At 39.0% G+C, this 20,196-nt stretch overlaps 1 protein-coding gene across 13 annotated transcripts in view; it reads left to right on the top strand.

Moving 5' to 3' along the window:
- CCDC158 (coiled-coil domain containing 158) overlaps positions 1-20,196 on the top strand; it is a 78,915-nt gene that overhangs the window by 18,507 nt on the left and 40,212 nt on the right. For 11 of the 13 annotated variants that reach the window (XM_043448111.1, XM_043448112.1, XM_043448116.1 and 8 more), the window contains 10 exons: positions 960-1,177; positions 5,736-5,845; positions 5,959-6,286; positions 6,642-6,718; positions 7,655-7,765; positions 8,842-8,956; positions 14,838-14,957; positions 15,861-16,058; positions 17,091-17,573; positions 19,493-19,682. In XM_043448111.1, the coding sequence (XP_043304046.1) occupies positions 960-1,177; positions 5,736-5,845; positions 5,959-6,286; positions 6,642-6,718; positions 7,655-7,765; positions 8,842-8,956; positions 14,838-14,957; positions 15,861-16,058; positions 17,091-17,573; positions 19,493-19,682 (1,950 nt within the window). The remainder of the gene's footprint in view (positions 1-959; positions 1,178-5,735; positions 5,846-5,958; positions 6,287-6,641; positions 6,719-7,654; positions 7,766-8,841; positions 8,957-14,837; positions 14,958-15,860; positions 16,059-17,090; positions 17,574-19,492; positions 19,683-20,196) is intronic. The other 2 variants (XM_043448122.1, XM_043448119.1) reach the window with 2 other exon arrangements.

Genomic DNA, 20,196 nt, shown 5'->3' with positions numbered 1-20,196 from the left:
AGCTGAAACTCCAATACTTTGGCCACCTGAATGGAAGAACTGACTTCTTGGAAAAGACCCTGATGCTGGGAAAGATTGAAGGCAGGAGGCGAAGGGGGCAACAGAGGATGAGATGGTTAGATGGTGTTACCGACTTGATGGACATGATTTTGAGCAAATTCCGGGAGTTGGTGATGGACAGGGAAGCCTGGTGTGCTTCAGTTCTTGTGGTCTCAAAGAGTTGGTCATGACTGAGTGACTGAACTGCTAACAGCTACTCACTTTCCTATCTTGGATCTTATTGCCAAGAACAGTTGGGATTCTGGAATCCAGCCTGCTATCTTCTAGCACTCTCATTCTCTTATTCCTACAATACTTATTTTTTTTCTGCCTGATAAAGGTAGTGGTTCTAAATTGTGACTCACACTGTACTTTTCCTGTTGCACCAGACCTGGAATCAGTCATTTGCTAAGGAGCCCTGGTTCCTTTTAGTAGGAAATAGTAATCACACACCAGGATCTCGTGTGCCTATTGCTACTGAAGTGACACTGTGTTCGGGAGTGTCCAGTGTCTTAAAACTTGGAATTAGATTTTTTTTTTTAAGTTCATACTGAAAACTCGAATTCAGATATAGTACCAAAGAGTTACTCTACAGACTAGTTACCACACATACTAGTTACTTCATACATACTGAGTTACAATACAGTCTAGTTACTAAATAGTCATAGCTGTTTTCAGGGCTCATTCAACACAAGTATCACTTGATCACTAGCAAGTAAAACTGCCCCCTCCTTCCTATCCTGCTCCTTCTTTGTACCTTGCGCCCTTCTCTCTCAGAGCGACTATCACTTGTCTCTTTTCCCCATGAGACCTTGAGCTCCTTCAGGGTTCAATAAGGACATCACCTGGGATAATTGTTCACCACAAAATTATTTAATTATTCAGTTAATTAACTGGTTGGTTAATTCTTTAATATTTAGGTTCTTCAAGTCCATTTTTTATGTCATCTATTCGTGGAACAATAATTGAAAACACATCTTCAACTGGGACTATAACACAAATTCCTTTTTTCCCTAAATATGAAGTGGAACTTGATTCTCATAGAAAAGTCATTCCTTACCCTGGAAAGGAACACATTGAGCGTGTTTTGGAAGAATATTCACATCAAGTCAAAGATTTGCAGAGAAGACTAAATGAAGTGAGTTGCAAATTGATTCTTTTGCTGTGCTCTTGGTGTAATCTTAGTGAAACTTGAATAGCTCAAAGTATTATGCTTAATGACATTCAGCTACAATTATAATTAATAATTGGTTCAAGCCTGCTGGGCTGCTATCATGATAGCAGGTTTTTCTTTTCAAAGCAGCAGTAGGGGATTGGATTTTAAATGTGCATGTATACGTGATAGCTAAATAGTGTTTAGAAATTAATCCGTAAAAACTTCAAGTGGACCTTATGTAGAATCAAGCTGGATTTAGTCAGCTTTCCAACTGCATGTTGGATCTGAGCAGTCTATAGCTTAGAGTCAAACTTGCACAGACGCCTTTGTAATCCAACTTTTCCCTGTGCATTTTAGCCTCTTCTGCTACCTGCTCTTTACATATATCCTCCATTCTAGCAGTATCAAGCTACATGCTCTTCCCTAGATGTACTATACAGTTCTGGACCCTCATGCTTTTGCCCAGATCATTCCCCCTCCTCTGCCTGTCTACCTGGCAGTTCTTACTCTCAGTCAAGACTCAGCTCAAGCATTTCTCTCTGAAACCTGTCCTCTAGACACAGTAGGCGTGTCCCGCTCTGTACCGTTACTGCTCCTTGTACACACGTCTGTTGTACCGTTAGTGCTTTTTATTGCATTCACCTGTGCATTGTTCTGTCTCATCAGACTGTGTAAACACTTAAGAATTCTGCAAGTTTATTAAGTGCTGAAAAAGAGGTATCACTGTGTTATGTACAGAGGATGCAAAGATGAATAAGATAGGACTCATAAATTCATAGTCTCGAAGGGAGGGGGCATATAAACAAACAATGACAATACTTTATGATAAGTACACTAATAGAGATGGATTGATGATTGATAGATAGATGGGTGAAGCACAGAAATACCAATGAGGAATAGAAATAATGCCTTAATTAATTTTCCACATCTGTCCTCTGGCAGAGTGTGTGACACTTGACTGGCTCCCAATAAATTATTAATAGTTGTATCAGTAAGTAAATAACAGGGTTATTTGGAGACATAATATTTATCACAAACCTCCCATGTAACAGATATTATACTAGGTACTGGATATATAGAGATGGAAAAGATGTCCTCCTTTTTATGTGCATGTTTACAGTCTTATGGCTGAGGTATTTAAAATAGAAAATGATAGTAACAAGATATGCCACAGTAGGGTAAGCACTGATGCTAAATCTAATCAGTGCCTTACGTTCTTTATCTTACTTGCCTCTTCCACAACATTTGACGCACATGACAATTCTTTTCACCTTGAAGCACTCTTTTCTGTTAGATCTCTTGGAAGCACACTCTGCTAACTTCCCTCCAGCTCATTCTTTTTCAGTCTTCTTATTCCAACAAAACCCTCCATAGATTGTAACAGTGATTCCCATGGCTTCTGTTGCCCTGTATATGTCAGTGCCTGTTCAGTTTGCACATCTGGTCAGACCTCTAAACTGGTTGCCACACCCAGTTAGTGTCCCTGTATTCCTCCTGGACATTTCTATTTGAAAGGTTTCTCAGGCTCCATAAACTCACCACTCCAATGACATCCCTGATTTCTCCCAAACCCTTCTTCTAGCTGTGGGTGGTGCTCCATTTACACAGTCACGGAGGGCAAAAGCCTGATTCATTCTTGGTAGCTCTGCGTTTTCCCTGACATGCACTTTACTCCCAAGTCTGCCCAGTGCACCTCATGTATATTTCTCAAGTATGTTTTCATTTCCACTGTTACATTCCAAAGTTCAGACTACTCTAGCCATTCACCTGGACTGTTAGAGAAAAAGATAGAGGGTTCCACCTTATAGTGACTATATAAACATTGTGAACTGCAGAATCAGGTCGTAACCTTTTATATTTCCTTTGCTGTGTAGTTTTTGTTTTTCCTATGGTTCCCAATTGCCTTTCTTTTTCCTTTATACTATTTACCTTTATCATATCCTTATTAAATTTTCTATCATACCTTCCTTTAACCCAGGACTCTTTAGCTCTTTTGTCTAGTCTAGATGAATTTTTTCTTAGGTCTGTTGTATAACTATAAAAAAAGTTAAAAAAATATTTTCTTGAGATTATTATCACTGTTTTCCTGGTTGGAGCCATGATTTCCAGGATTTATTATTTTCTTTTTTCTTCTTTCTTGATTTATTTCTTCCTTTAGTCAGAACACAAAATCTTTAGAAACTTTAAGAAAAAGTCTATGGGACATACATTGTATGAATTTTCTTCATTCTGAAAATGACTTAAGCTGGATATAATTGAAAGTTATTTTCTTTCAATCCGTTGAAAATATTGTCTTCCCTTGCAGAGACTGAGAAGATGTCTATCTGATTCTTGTTCATTTGTAGATGATATTTTTTTACTTAGTTGAGGTTCATCTTTGGAAACTTTAGGAAACTTTGGAAACTTTATATCTGAAATTCCACTATAACGTAAATAGGTGTGGATTTTTGTTTTTTTCATTCACTGTGCTAGTCCCAAAAGGGACTCAGTGGACCCTTTTGGTGTGTAGATTTGTGCCTTTCAGTTCAGTTCAGTCACTCAGTCATGTCCAACTGTTTGCAACCCCATGGACTGCAGCACACCAGGCTTCCCTGTCCATCACCAACTCCTGGAGCTTGCTCAAAAATCATGTCCATCAAGTTGGTGATGCCATCCAGCCATCTCATCCTCTGTCGTCCCCTTCTCCTCCTGCCCCCAATCCCTCCCAGCATCAGGGTCTTTTCCAATGAGTCAACTCTTCGCATGAGGTGGCCAAAGTATTGGAGTTTCAGCTTCAGCATCAGTCCTTCCAATGAACACCCAGGACTGATTTCCTTTAGGATGGACTGGCTGGATCTCCTTGCAGTCCAAGGGACTCTCAAGAGTCTTCACTAACACCACAGTTCAAAAGCATCAATTCTTCTGCACTCAGCCTTCTTTACAGTCCAACTCTCACATCCATACGTAACCACTGGAAAAACCATAGCCTTGACTAGATGGACCTTTGTTGGCAAAGTAGTGTCTCTGCTTTTTAGTATGCTGTCTGGGTTGGTCATGGCTTCTCTCCTGAGGATCAGGCGTCTTTAATTTCCGGGCTTTGAGGAATTCAGTTTGTTTTTTCCTTTGACAGTTTCTTTCTCCCTGTTCTCAGTTCTCTCTCTCTGAAGCTCCTGTTGTCTGGGTTGAACCTCTAAATCTCTTTTTCTTTCAAAAATTTTATCTACTTTTTCTACTTAAAGGGGCATTTCTTGACTTCCAACATTTCTATTGCAACTTTTTAGTTTGCAGCCATATTTTTAATTTCCAGGAACCCTTTCTTCTCCTCTGATCTCTTATATGACATAGTCCTATCTTTCCTGGTGGCTCAGAGATTAAAGCGTCTGCCTGCAATGCAGGAGACCTGGGTTCGATCCCTGGGTCGGGAAGATCCCCTGGAGAAGGAAACGGCAACCCACGCCAGTATTCTTGCCTGGAGAATTCCATGGATGGAGGAGCCTGGTGGGCTACAGTCCACGGGGTCGCAAAGAGTCAGACACGACTGAGTGACTTCACTTTCACTTATTCTTACTTTATAGCAAAAATGTCTTTAAAATTTCTCTCTAATACAAGTTTTTGGAAATGTCCTTCCACTGTTGCATTATCACTTTTTGTTTCTTTGGATCTTTTTTTATGGGTATTTTCTCATTTGTTTCATCTTACTCTCTCTTTTATTTTGTAATCTTCCTTCAAGTGTTCAGTGGTTTTTGGATTTTTGTTCATACTCAGGAATGAACAGTAGAGAAAAAAAAAAACTGCTGGCAATCTGTCTATGGGCAGAACTTGATGGCTTTACTTTGGGATAATTAGGTGGGGTGTCAACTGTTTCTCTGGGAGACCTCTCAGTGCCTGATTTTAGAGATCTTTGTGAATTTCTCTGTAGTAGAACACCTTGATTTTTGAATGGGTACTTGTCTGCTGCCAAGTTTTTTAAGTCAGTTGGAGGTGGGGGTTGACTTTTCTGTATACACAATTTCAACCACTTCTATCCTCAGGAATAGAGTTTATTCCTATCTCTTTCTTGAGCTATAAGTCAGATTTGTCCTAGAAATGATGTTTTGGTTATAAAGTAAGTGGATTGACAGGGATATTCCAAAAATCTGTGTTAGAAATGATTAATTAGACCCCAGACAGTTGTGAAGGGGGGAAGGAAGTACACATAAGAACAAACAATTGAGGGGCTTCCTGGTGATCCAGTGGCTAGGAATCCGCCTTTTGGTGCAGGGCACGTGGGTTTGATCCTTGGTCAGAGAACTAAGATCCCACATGCTTTGGGGCAACTAAGCTGGCAAGCTGCAACTACTGAGGCCTCTGCTCTGGAGAGAAAATCACTTACCACCGTGAAGAGCCCATGTGCCACAACTAAGACTCAATGCAGCCAAATAAATATTAGTAATTTCTTTAAAAAGACACACAGTTTTTAAAAAAAGTAGATGATTGGTATATAGATTTTTGGAAATTACTAGCTATAAGGAAATATGTTCCTCTGATGAAGACTAATTTGCAGGACACTTTTTTTTTCCAGAGCAATGAATTGCATGAGAAACAAAAGTTTTACTTAAGACAATCAGTCATTGATTTGCAAACAAAACTTCAAGAGATGCAGATGGAGAGAGATGCCATGGCTGACATCAGGTTGGGCTTCGTTACCTGAAATTATTTTAAAGTTTTACTTTTTCTAGAGTAAAATCACTTGTGTGAATCTCAGTTTTATCAATATTATTTCTTTCCTTTCATTTATTTCATAGACGAAGGGAGAGTCAGTCCCAGGAGGATTTACGAAATCAGCTTCAAAATACAGTTCATGAACTTGAAGCTGCCAAATGCCTTAAGGACGATATGCTGAAAGATAGCAGCACACAGATAGAGCAGCTAAGAAAGATGATGCTTAGTCATGAGGGAGTACTTCAAGAAATCCGATCAGTCCTAGTGGACTTTGAAGAAGCCTCAGGCAAGAAAGTATTTGAACATGACAGCATGTCTACCATCCACTCCCGAAGCATGGCCTCAGCTATTAGTAAAATCCTAAGAGAATTAGACACAGAGATTTCTTATCTTAAAGGGAGGATATTTCCAGTAAGTGGTGAGAACACTTTGTCAATTTTATATTAAAATTCATTAAGACAATAGTATAAGGCATATAATTTTTTAAAACTCTTCAAAGTAAGCCAAGTTCTCCTTTTTGTTCTCTAAAATAGTGGAAGTTACATCCACAGTGATCTTTACTAATAAAGGGAGCTAACTTGTCAGTATAGTTTCATGAGTATAACCATTGTAAAAGATTTAATAAAGTACAGTGATAGAATGTATCTGATTTTAGTATTGCTTCTATTTGCATCTTTCTAAAGCATTCCTTTAGTTAGAAAATCTCTATATTTTCCAAGCTCTAGATTTACCAGTTCCTCAATCAATATTTCTTTTTTATAACCAGGTAGAGGATCAGCTTGAAGCACTGAAATCTGAATCACAGAACAAAATGGAACTGCTTCTTCAGCAACATCAAGATAGGTAAGTTTCTGGCTGAGGTATAGAAGATCATAGTGAAACTATAGCACAAGTCTACAATCTCTCATCAGCAATTCCAATATCTAAAAAGCTCTAAAACACAGATTTTTTTTTCCCATAGATTTGTAGCAAACTCATGTTAATGAAAAATTTATTCTGACACTTATTTGAAAAGTAGGGAAGATGTCATTCAAGATTGTTGCAAAAGGTGTTTGAATTAGTGATGAGGTTCAACTCCCAGTCCAACATGGGCAAATGGGGATTCATAGCCAAGAAGCAGGGTGAGGGGGTCAGTGGGTGGAAAATTACTAGGAGGAGGCATGGGCTGGGAGGTTCTCACTAAACTGACTTAGCAAAATTCTTACTAAGCCTAGGCTTCTAAGTGCCAAGAGGCACCTGACTACAGTTTGGTCAAGGTTAGATACTGTGTCAGTTTTGTTGGCAAAATCTAATCTGAGCTAATGTAAAGCTTTTTATAGTCTTCATGATTTACTGTGAATATTTAAAAACCTACCGTTTCATTAGTGATGTCTGGCTTCTGAGACAGAGCTTCCATAGATCTCTCTGGGGAAGTCACATGATACTTAGTACTATTCTTTATTACCATGATAACATTTTTTTAAAATTCTGAATTCCAAAGCCTGACTGGCTCCCAAAGGATTTGGATAAAGGATTCTGTATCTAACTTAAATACTTGTCATCAGTTCAGTTCAGTTGCTTAGTCATGTCTGACTCCTTGCAACACCATGGACTGCAGCACACGAGGCCTCCCTGTCCATCACCAACTGCCAGAGCTAGATACTTGTCATAAAAAGAATAATATAGACAAAGCTAAAACAAAATACCAAATGTGAGAGAGGGGAAAACCATTAATTTTTAGAATAATTCATTATCAGGCAAAATCTGTATCAAATAACGATCACCACATTCTTTCTATAGGATTGAACAGTTAATAAGTGAACATGAAGCTGAAATAACAGGACTCACCGAGAAAGCTAGCAGTGCTCGGAGCCAAGCCAACAGTATCCAGAGTCAATTGGAAATCATTCAGTATGTGTGTCCTGTGGTTTGAAGTTGATAGCTGTGTATCTTCATTTTATTTTTTATTGATTTTTGCTCTAAGATATTTTTTAAAATGCTTCATAGTTCACAAGAAAGTGAAACTTTTTAACATTCAAGTGAACAGAAAAGATTATTTAACATATGGATAATACTTTATAACCATATCAGAAGTATTATGGCAAGTATTTGGGCCTCTTGGGGTTTGGATGTTTTAATTTTTGTCTACATTTCAACTGATTGGATAAAACAAACACACACACTATATATCTCTGTGTGTGTGTGTGTGTGTGTAGATGGGCTTCCCAGGTGGCTCAGTAGTAAAGAATCCACCTGCCAATGCAGGAGGCACAGGAAACGTGGGTTCGATCCCTGGGTCGGGAAGATCCACTGGTGGAGGAAATGGCAAGCCATTCCAGTATTCTTGCCTGGAAAATCCCGTGGACAGAGGGTCCCAGAGGGCTATAGTCTATGGGGTCACAAAGAGTCAGACATGACTGAGTGACTGAGCATGAACATGTGTGTAAATATATATAAATTATACAGTCAGTGGGTTTGCAGGGAGTCAGACATGACTCAGTGACTGACTAGCAACATACAAATAATTTTATAATTTGCATTCCCATGTTGAAACTTTTTATACGGACATTTTCAGTCATACAGAGAGAAAACTATAAAATGAAGTCCTGTGTATGCATCATCTATGTTTAACAGTTAACATTTTTGAACTTAAGCCTTTAGTAACCAATTTGAAAGATAAAAGACTAGTGGCTATATTAAATAATTAGTGGAAGTACCTAAAAGCTAGAGCGCCCTTAGATATCACACTTACTCTTAGTTTGCTATTTGCCCTTCTTGTTGTTCAGTTGCCAAGTCATGTCCAATTCTTTGCGACCCTGTGGACTGTAGCACACCAGGCCTCCCTGTCCCTCACCATCTCCCAGAGTTTACCCACGTTCATGTCCATTGAATCAGTGATGCCATCCAACCATCTCATCCTCTGTCATGCTCTTTTCCTTCTGCCTTAGATCTTATTTGCTCTTATTCCCTCTTTAAACCATTCTTAGAGAGCAAGCAAGAAACCAAAATTCAATGTATATGCGCCAACTCAGTGACCTGGAATCTACTGTTTCTCAACTACGTTCTGAATTAAGGGAAGCCAAAAGGATGTATGAAGACAAGGTGAGTTTAAATTTTGCTGTTCTGCTTCCAGAGACTATTATACACAAAATCAGTTAGATAATTTTTAATGGTTTATTTGAAAATGAGGAATCAAAGCAATCATTTAAAATTAAAAGCAGTTTATAAGATCAGTGCTAAATATCTACATGTTAAATTATAGACAGTGTTTGGTCAAATCAATTCATTCTTAGAAAAGTTTCCTGCATACTTCAAGCAAGTTTCTAAAAAATTAAAGGATAACATCATTTAAATTACTGCTATAAGGTTTAGCTTTTGCAAGTACTTGGCAAGTACTTGGAGCTGATCTCCCCCTCCCACTGAATACATGAGGCTATTTCCTGTCTTACTTCAACTCCTCCTTATTAATCATTGTGAGGCTTACAAACTGAATTCACTTCAAGATTAGTCTGAATAAAAAATAATTAGCAAGCTAAATCTTCATCTCTTATCACACAGTTCCTATTAAAACTAGCCATTAATTAATATTTACTACAGTATTCTATTCTCTCAGTTTCCATAGCTAAAAAGAAACTGTTTTCATTATCAACCATTCTTTTGGAGCTTAGGTTTTTGTTGATTTCAAGGACACAAAATAGTATCCTGTTTTGTGAATACCACCTTTTATCTCCAAAATGCCCTAGTTTGGAAGATAAATTCTTTAGATAATCAACCTACCTATACGAGAACCTGCAGGTCTAACCACTTGTAGCCAATTTTTTTACTCCTTAGTTGATAGGGAAAGAATAGAGTATAAGAAAGCTGGCAGATTTTCTTTATAACATAAGCTAGTTCTACAAGGAAAAAAGCTCCTTATGGGAAGAGGCAGTTGAAAAATTGCAGCACTAATTCTTCCAGATATTTCCTGCCTTTGGGCAACCCCTCCTTTCATTATCATTGTCACCCCTGTGCTGGTCACAGGAGGGGGCTCTTTCTCCTTGGTTCTCTAGTTCAAGACTTTGATTTTAGTTAGTTGTTTCACAGCTAAAAGAAAGAAATTTTAGACATGATCTTACTATAAAGGTCTAAACAATAAAGAGTAACAGGAAACTGTATAATCTCAGTTTTGAGATTTGCATCCTCTACAGGGGCTTTCAAACATTTTTGATCACTACCCACACCAAGAAATCTAGTTTACCATATGATCTAGTACACACAGGTACAATCAAAGTAAGCTTCACAAAGTAATACTTATGACACTGGCTCTTTTTCTGCTCTTCAGATACTGATTTGACGCCCACTGAGTTGATTTCACGTTTTCCTGGTGGGTTGCAGTGTGAACAGCACCACTCTCAAAAACCTCCTCCTCAGCTCGTGGCCTTGATTCTTGTGTCAGGGTCATTTTAGCCACTGCCACCTAGAAGTAGCCTTTAGGAGCCTCAGACTTCTTAAAGGCTAAACCCAAGAAACAAAAGCCCAGAGAGAAATATTTGTTCTTTCCTGCTTCTCTGAGGCCTGCCTTTTGTGTTCTAGTTCAGGATGGACTTTTCCCCTGAAGATGGATAGCAGGAATATCCATCCCATTCTGGGCAGATCAAGCCTATACAATGACTGATATTCATCATACTCAACCCATTCTGAAAAGATTTGATTTTCATTGTTTATTGACAAACCCTTTGAAAAGCCACAAAATATTAGATACTAAGACTTGCCTCACCTGTCTGTCTTACATAATTTGAGATTAATATAGCTTTGCGTTTGTAATGTTGCTTGGAGACAGCCTCTTCGTAAGCTGTCACGCAGTTGTTTGCTAATCTGCGTGTTGTCCGATGTATCACACCATGCTGGTCAACCTAAATTTGGGCATGGTAGGAAATTTTAACAAATATTGATATCTTGACAGTACAAAAATAGTTTTTGTTTTTATAAACACCTATCTCTTTAGCACTGTAGAAGCATTAGCCCCAGATAAATGACCGAAAACCTTTTATATGAGGGTTTTGAGGTCACGTAGATAGAAATGTAATACTAAAATCATTGTCTTACCTTGCTCTAATGTAAACAATTGATCGTGAAGAATTTTTACAGTCTTAAACAGTCAACATTATTGGAAAAAAGGGGGACATATTAGTTTAATTTTAATCCAGATCACTGAGACTTTTAGTAAAGTGTATTGAGCCTAATCGAATTGGCACCTAGTTGATGGTTACTGAGGATCTGTATAGTAACTCCCTTTAGTCGGGGAACACTGAGAGATGATTATCCTGCCATGTAAATACAGATTTTAATGTACTCTGATCTGAAAAGCATTAAAAATACATGGTGTAAAAAAAAATACATGGTGTAACTAAGCAAAGAAGATGAAACACATTAACAAAAGTATTTTATTTTGTGTTCATGAAAATTCTATTGTTATGAAATGTTTTTGTTGTGATAAATTGAATATAAAACTTAAAAAAAACACAGATTCTTTTGTTCAATTTCTTTTATTTTCATTTACCTTGACATTGCTAAAGCCTACTAAACCTTAAAATCTTAAAATTGAATAAATAAAATCTTAAAATTTTATTTTTCCACTACGGCAGTACACATTTAATATATACAATATATACTGTCCAAATAACAATAAGGAAAAAATACAGCTATGATTAAAAGTGAGATTTGTGGGAAGAGAGACTTATAATTATTATTTAAGAGTATGTTGATATTATACATCAACATATTTTATGAGAGGCAGGCAGTGTTAGTATTTTCTCCTGAAGGTTAGATTCCTTCAGAAAAAATATTTATTATTTTTAAAAATTGATTACATGACAGGTCTGAACAAAACTTTCCCAACTAGAATGCATAAGTATAGAGAAAACTTGTTTAGCCAGACAAGTGTCTCTTCAGATAAGCAAAAGTGTTTTCATACTGATGAAAAGTGATGTTTCAAAGAAGACTGTAGACATAGCTTTCAGACATACAAAAAGTGTTTTACTGTAATATTTTTTCTATTCTTCTCTTTCCATTTTAGGAGAACCTCCAGAATACCCCTTTACGAATTTGGACCAGTAGAAGCTGTCACTATTGGCTCTGTAGATTTGGCTTTACTCTTAACTTTCGCTTTTTGATAACAAAAATATCTCACAACCTTGACTCTAAGTTTACTTTTCCTATTTGAAAGTCTTTGGGGCTGAATTTCTTCCTCAGAAAGTAAGGTTGTAGTAGCACTGGCTGGAGCTATACCCCGCGCAGGGGGACTCTGCGCAGATCTCTGCATGGTTCTGCCAGTGCACCTCCATGCTGACCGGCAGCATTTCTTATCATCGCAGAACTGTGTTTTTGAGCACAGAAAACGAGATAACAATTTGGCACAATTGGTGATATCTGAAATCACTGTACGATTATAATGAGATCCCAGTACTTACTTGTCCAGTGATCCAAAACAAAAAGTAGATTCATAGATGGTGAAAGGGAAAACCAGTGCTGCTATTTAAAAAGAAACGAAAAAGAAAAAAAGTAATACATCTCAGATGTCAGTATTTATTCTGGACATTTTAAAAGGCTTTTCTTCATAGTGTTTTTTTACAGCTGTTTCTATCAGCTCAGCTGCTACTTCAATGGTTTTCCCTTTCACTCTCCATTTATCTTTTTGATTGATTAATTAATATAAATATTTTTACTTTTAAAAAGTGAAAGGTAAAAGCAGAGCTATAGCAGTTGAGTCAGTACTGACAACTACAAAACTAATGTTCCTGCAGGGGTCTGGAGGAACCCTGTGATACTTAGATGGAAAGATACAAGTTGATTCTTTTTCTTTTATCTTTTATTTTTTTCTTTGTAAAATTTGGTCTCATAGAATTTAACATTAAATGGTTATCCAGAATTTCTTAAAAAGTGAAAACAGATATAAAATAGCAAGTCTTAATTTAAACTGTTAAACCACACAAATACTTTGCTCAAAGATAGAAATGGTTTTACACCAGACCAGGAGTCTAAAATATTTGTTTTAGTCATATGAGTAACTTTTAAAATTGAAAGCATTCTTGTTAAATTTAGAACATCAATATGGTTCCTTTGAAAATATAGAATTTCAGCTTTATTAATACTGATCTTATGTGAAAAAATATTAGAAGCAGAAGTGAAAGGAATTTGAAAGATCATCTAGAATACTTTTTTCAAATTATAGATGTATAATTTAGACTCAGATTACAGACTCAGAGAGCTTATATGACAGAAGCTGGTTCAGAACCAGGCTGTTTGACTCTCAGCCAGATCATATTGCCTTTCTGATCACATTTGTCTAACCACAGTAAGAGTTGATGTTTTTTCCCCTCAGTATTCTTAATGTCTTTACTATGTGTGCTGAGTTAGTCTTTCCTAATAATAGTAGAGCTGAAGAGGCTGCTTCAGCTGATAGTCCTCGATTGTCTCAGGAAGCTGCCTGTGTCCCTGAGGATGAATTGTTACAGGAGCACAAGAGTGAAAGCGCTCTTTTAGAGGGTTATTAGAATCCATGAGCTCATTTCTGTCAGTCACCTAATGTTTTATCTAATTCCTGTGAAATACTTCTTTGTATAAAACATGGAATCAATTATAAAGTCAGTTTTGAAATATATCCAATGTAAATATTAAAATTTATATTCAAATTCCTGTAGGTTGTGATACTGTGTTGGTAAATGTGAAACTATTTGATAGTCTTGTATTAGTATGCTCTTAGGTCATGTATGTATGTATGTAAATAAAGACATATATATGTATACATACCCATCTATGTATTCATCCTTACCATTTATCAGAGATAGTTGCATATACATGTTTATATGTAATATAATTAATATATATGTGCCAAATTAATAAATGAAGTTCTTAAATGAACTTAGGCCAACTTAAAATAGTATCACAAAATGTATACTTGTATACATACTTGCTTGTATGTTCTCTAAGAAGATTTAATCACAGTTCCATCCAAACCAGTCAGTAAGTTTTGTTCTTGACTGTGGATTTGGAAGCCTATTCAGTAGATGCCTTAGAAGTAAGAAGGAATATATAGCATTTATGCAGACATGAAAGATTTGTTATTACTGGAAAGTGGTGATGAAATGTTATTGTAGGTATCACATTAAAGATCAGGTATCACTATATAACACTATCAGTAGTTTTTCATTATTTTATTTTCTGTGTCTAAGTAATGAGTTTATGTAGCTGTGCTCAAATATAAACTCAGAATCTCCATTGTCTGAGATCTTAACCTTGTAGCCTGCAGCCCCAGGTTAAGAGCAGTAGAGGTGCTGTTTACAGCGATGGCCCTTCTGACATATGTCATAGAAATGCATGGTCACACAGATCTGATAGCTGCCTGTCTGTAAGAGAGAACTACATCTGTACAGTTCTTTAAAATTAGTATTCTTATCCCATTTGATAGTTAGAAAAAATGAGGATTGTATTATATATATTTATATAAATTTGTGTATCCTTTCAAAAAGGGTGACTAACAGTGACAATAACTGTAAACTTATTACCATTCATTCTTTTATAGTCAATGCCTTTATGTTTGAAACTGATGTTTTGAAATAAAATAGCACTTCTAAGTATAATATAGTTAATTTGTGTGGGCTTTGTAGAATGTTGTTTATGCCACATAAAGCTTCCTTAAATACAAAATTATAGAACACATTTTCACAGAAGATAGATTTTGAATAGTGTGATAATGAGAGTGACATGTCACAGACAGTGGCTAAATCTCACAGCACCAAGTATTTCATTTTGGTCAATTTGTCTGGCTGAATTCCACATAGATTTTAAGTTTAGAAAACTTTGCAAAATACATCACAAAATGAACTCTTATTTTTGCCCCCCAAATGATACCATTGCCCCAAATAATACTGTTTGTTTTCCAAAGACTATATTTATTTCATATTACTCATTGACGTAGTCAGATTGATTTGTGCTTTCCTTATAGATAGAAGAGCTGGAGAAGCAGTTAGTTCTTGCAAACTCAGAGCTGACTGAAGCACGGACGGAACGTGATCAGTTCAGTCAGGAATCTGGAAATCTGGACGACCAGCTTCAAAAGCTCTTGGTAAGAAGGTGCTCTGTAATATGAGTGAGATTAATTCTGGGAAATTTTACCACAGTATTTCACAAAACTAGTTTCAAATTCCAAATTTTACAACACATCTGTACATTTACACACAACACAGCATCCTGGACACCATTAAGGTTTTACATGTGAAATATAATATTGTACACGTTAAGCACAACTGTTAGGGCTTACTAGTTGGGCGAAGGTGATCTTTGAACAGCCATAGTCTTTCCGTTAGGTACTGTGTTCTGCTTAACTGAAGTAGGGTTGAGTGTTCATTTCAAAGCCAAACAACATTCAAAACACATACAAATCATGTATAAAGAAAAGTTAAATGCAAATTTAGGTAAAAAAAATTTTTTTAGGAAGAAAAGAGGATTCCGATGGTAGTGAAGCAGCTTCTGCCCTCCATTAGGGGTACTACAGGCTGAGAAATTTAGGAAAGGCGATGTTGGTACCCCCCTTCATGCGATGTTTGTTAGGGTTCCTGTAGAACAGGATTCTCTCCCTGCCAAACCTTACTTCAGCCTACAGGGCCCTCAGCTGCCGGACTGTCCTTCACAGGCTAACCGGGGCTTGACACGCTCAAGGGAGAGCTGACTCTAAACTGCGGGATAATCCTCACTTCTCACCTTCCTGTTGCATGTTTCCCAGCATCCTCATATCTAATCTGGGGTCTAGTCCATTGAAAGTTACTTGTAATGCTAGAAATTATAAGTAAACAAAAGGTTAGTTTTCTGGGAAATCGTTGTTCTTTATCTAAAATCATTAACAAAGAATCCAATTCCAAGATCAAAGTCTTGTCAAATCACATAGAAACTCCAAAGATGATGTAAGGAAAAAAAGAGTTTGAAAACAAATAGGTAAAACGAGGGGCAAGGTTGACGTCCCTTCTTGTAGGCCGACCTACATAAGCGAGAGAAGGAGCTGAGTCTGGAGAAGGAGCAGAACAAGAGGCTGTGGGACCGGGACACGGGCAACAGCATCACCATCGACCACCTGCGGCGGGAGCTGGACGACAGGAACATGGAGGTGCAGCGCCTGGAGGCCTTGCTCAAGGCCATGAAGAGCGAGTGCCAGGGCCAGATGGAGCGGCAGGTGAGGCGGGGCGTCCCCGGGCAGAGCTGTGGGCTCTGAGAGCAAGACACGTAAACCGGCTGTTTATTTCTATGGTTCTGACCTCTCGTTAAACTTCATCTCGCTTTTGTCCATTGTTGAGTAATGAAACTCCCATCCAGTTGCCTTTTCATTTCACCTAGAAATTGGCAACATAATAATTCCTAATAATAGAAAAGCTTCAGACCATAGGGAGATCTGGGCTTCCTTGGTGGCCCAGATGGTAAAGAATCTGCCTGCAATGTGGGCCACCTGGGTTCGATCCCTGGATTGGGAAGATCCCCTGGAGAAGGGAAAGGCTACCCACTCCAGTATTCTTGCCTGGAAAATCCCCATGGACAGTGGAGCCTCGTGGGCTACAGTTCGTGGGGATGCAAAGAGTCAGACGCAATTGAACAACTAATGCAGTCTGCTGCACTGCGGGCAGATTCTTTACCATCTGGGCCACCAGGGAAGCCGAAGAGTACTAGAGTGGGTCACCTATCCATTTTCCAGGGGATCTTCCCAACCCAGGAATCGAACCAGGGTCTCCTGCGTTGCAGGCAGATTCTGTACTATCTGAGCCACCAGGGAAGCCCAATTAGAATCTTACTCTATTCCAAACAGGGACCAGAGAATGTGAATGTACATTGGATAAAAGCCATCATTCACTTTCCCCTCAAAGGTGGAATTAAGGAGGAGGGAAACAGAAAGGATAGCGACCTTCGCTCTTACCCCACTTTCCACTGTTGCCAGTGTCATCTTAATATAAATTGGTGTGGAAAACTTCCTCAGAGAACACTTGCCGAGCTAGTCCCCACCCTACACCACCATTCTGGATGAGCATTGTTATTTAATTAAGCCTCTCCACCTTGATCTAATTAACACAAGTTAGTCTACTGTATGAAGTTCTGAGAGCAGAACAACGGGAGGTACTGTCATATTCATGATTTCATCTTCTTGAGCTAACTTGTCAGATCTCTTGAGACCTCTCCCTGTCTGCCTAAATCCATGAAATTCTTCTTTAACAATCAGATGGCAGCCATTCAGGGAAAGAATGAAAGTCTAGAAAAAGTGTCCTCCTTGACTGCTCAGCTTGAATCCACCAAAGAGATGCTCCGCAAAGTGGTGGAAGAGTTGACAGCCAAGAAGATGACGCTGGAGAGCTCAGAGAGGACCGTGTCGGACCTGACAGCTTCCCTCCAGGAGAAGGAGCGAGCCATCGAGGCCACCAACGCGGAGATCACGAAGCTGCGCTCCCGGGTGGATTTGAAGCTGCAGGAACTCCAGCACCTGAAGAACGAAGGGGATCACCTCCGAAACGTGCAGACGGAGTGCGAGGCGCTCAGGCTGCAGATGGCAGAGAAGGACAAGGTGATCGAGATCCTGCGACAGCAGATTGAGAACATGACGCAGCTGGTGGGCCAGCACGGGCGGACGGCCGGCGCCATGCAAGTGGAGAAAGCTCAGCTGGAGAAGGAGATCAACGATCGGAGGCTGGAGCTACAGGAAGTTAAGGTCTGTAGAGTGTTTTGGTGGTTTTGTTTCTGAAATGTCTCTTTTCTCCCGTAAGTCTGACCTAACTGACCAGAGTAGGTTCTGTAAAGATAGTTATAGACACTCCGAAATTGTTTGCAAGTGTTTTTGTCAGTGTGCATGTGTGCTTTTGTGAGAAAGTTTCCACACTTTTCTTAAATTCCACAAGGAGTGGCCCCCAAATGGTTCAGAAGTGCTCATACAAAAGAGAAAAATCAGAAAATCCAGCTTTTTTATGAAGTCTGTCCTGATCCCGTAGTTTGAGAAAGCATTTTGTCCCCCTTCAGACAGACCTAAATTTGAACCCCATCTCACCACTCAGTAACTGTAAAACACTAGACTGTTTGCTGAATGTTGGCTTCTATGTCTGTAAACCAAAATGCAAAACAAAACACCCCGAATCTTGTTGCGTTATTTGAGGCTTAAATGAGAAAGTATATATCAAGGATTTAGCTTGGTTCCTGGTCTGTGGAAGACGTTTAGACAATATTAGTTCCCTTCCCCCATTCCACTCTCCTCCTGAACCTTATCGTACTGCATTTGTACCTGTTACAGCCTGGGTCACATTCTATATTGCACCACGTGTGCGTGCGTGTGTGTGTGTAAATAGCAATTTCTCCTCTTCCCTGTAAGACTGACGACTTCTTCAAGCAGGGCACACATCTTCTTCTTTGTACCCCTGCCCCTGACTTTGTGCCATGTACCCAGAAGGTGCTCAGTAAATATTTATCAGAATTTAAAACTATTGAATGAATTTTTAAAAATTCAGTTTCCCAAGCTTTATATTACTTTTATCTGCCATGGTAACTAGTAGGAAACAGATCACATATAATTTATTTTTTCTTTCAGTTTTGTTGAAATATAATTGACATACAATGCTGTATGAATTTAAGGTATACAGCATAATGGCTTAATTTACACATATTGCGCGATGATTACCACAATAAGTTAACATCTGTCATCTCACATAGATACAAAAAACAGTGTTTTTTCCCTCATGATGATTTATGACAGAGAAAGGATCTAAAAATCAGCAAAGGGAAGAATTCAGCCAAAGGAAACCAGGCACAAGCTTCTTCTCCTGAAGGCAGGCAGGACTTGCTTAACCCCACCAGAGATAAGTTGTGACAGCACGTGTCAGATGCTGCCGACCAGGGAGTCCATCAGAGGCTCAGTGGGCAGGGTTTTATACTGGGAGTTGATCGTATAGGCTCTCCTTACCGGAGAGGGGAATACAGTCTTCTGAAAGGAAAGCAAGGGTTCAGCATAAATTGTTTCACTTGAAGAACAGTTTTTAGACAGAGCTGATTAGACTGGTGGGACCTCTCCCCAAATCCAAGTTTTCAGAACATCCAACAGCCACCCTGACTGGAAGCTTTCATCAGGGCAGCGGTCAGGCTGTCTTCCACACACCACCTGAGCTCCAGTAGCAGCCTCCTCCCTGTCTTCATTCTCTACCCTCTCACCTTTTCAGTTCTTTTTCTGACATTATTGTCATCAGGCTATTCAGTATTTGTTGCTGTCTGTCTCCTCTCACGAGAACATAAAAGCCCCACGAGGACAAGGACATTGTTTATTTACTGCTGGGGCAGGGGGAGCCTGCTGGGGGAGGTGCCATGGGAGTAAACCTTGAGTAGGCGCTCACCTAGGACTACGTGCACACTACCCCCAACGTGTAAAGTGGAGTCTGGCACAGTTAGGTGCCCGATACGTTTTTTTTTTTTTTGAATGAATGAATATATAGAATAGGAATAATGAAGGGCTATAGCCAATGGTACTGGGAATTGATATCTATGGTTAAAAGAAAGGTAAAATACTCCTTTTGTTTTCACTTCTTATTGCTGCTTTATATCTTATTTTTTATTTCTTGCTCTGTCCTTTGTGTTTATCCCTACATTTAGATTCTGAAAGATAAAAAAGATGCAAAGATACGGGAGCTTGAAGCCAGAGTGAGTGACCTGGAATTGGAAAAGGTGAAGCTGGTGAACGCAGGCTCTGAGCGGCTCCGTGCAGTGAAGGACATCAAGCAAGAGAGAGACCATTTACTAAGTGAGGTGAAATCTAGTAGGAATGAGTTAAACAGCCTTACAGGTACGTTACTCCAGTTCAAACTCTGCCGAAAACAGGAGTGCTGTCAGTGGCGTTCCACGAGGATACTCGGACAGTTGTGACAGAACGGGCCCTCGTCCAGTGACACAAACATGGATAATTATTCTGTCCCTGTGCACACATCTCATCACCCGAAACCCTGACCCTTCTCCATGAAGTGCTCCCAGAGCGTGCGCTCATTCACCGTTAACTTCAGTCAGCCCTCAGTGTCCGTGAAATTCTGTACTGCGTTTCCTAGGGGAGAGTGAGGAAGTGGAAGCCTTGAGTCCTCTGAGTCAGATAGCTTGATGAGAGGTGTAAACAGACTTATGCAAATTTCTTGGGAGGGAAAAATCCGAGGCTGTAAATTTTAAGATGAAAACACCGTCAGTTCACTGTTAGTACGGTATAGGCATTATCTACATCACACGCACACACACACACACGCACATGAATATGTCAGTGATTCCTAAGCATTGACTATGTCAGATGCCGAGACAGGCCCTGGGAAAGCAGT

The sequence above is a fragment of the Cervus canadensis genome, chromosome 26 (assembly GCF_019320065.1).
Source record: "Cervus canadensis isolate Bull #8, Minnesota chromosome 26, ASM1932006v1, whole genome shotgun sequence".
Classification (NCBI taxonomy): domain Eukaryota; kingdom Metazoa; phylum Chordata; class Mammalia; order Artiodactyla; family Cervidae; genus Cervus; species Cervus canadensis.
The sequence above is the reverse complement of the archived record's forward strand: the minus strand, read 5'-3'. Positions and strand labels throughout refer to the sequence as shown.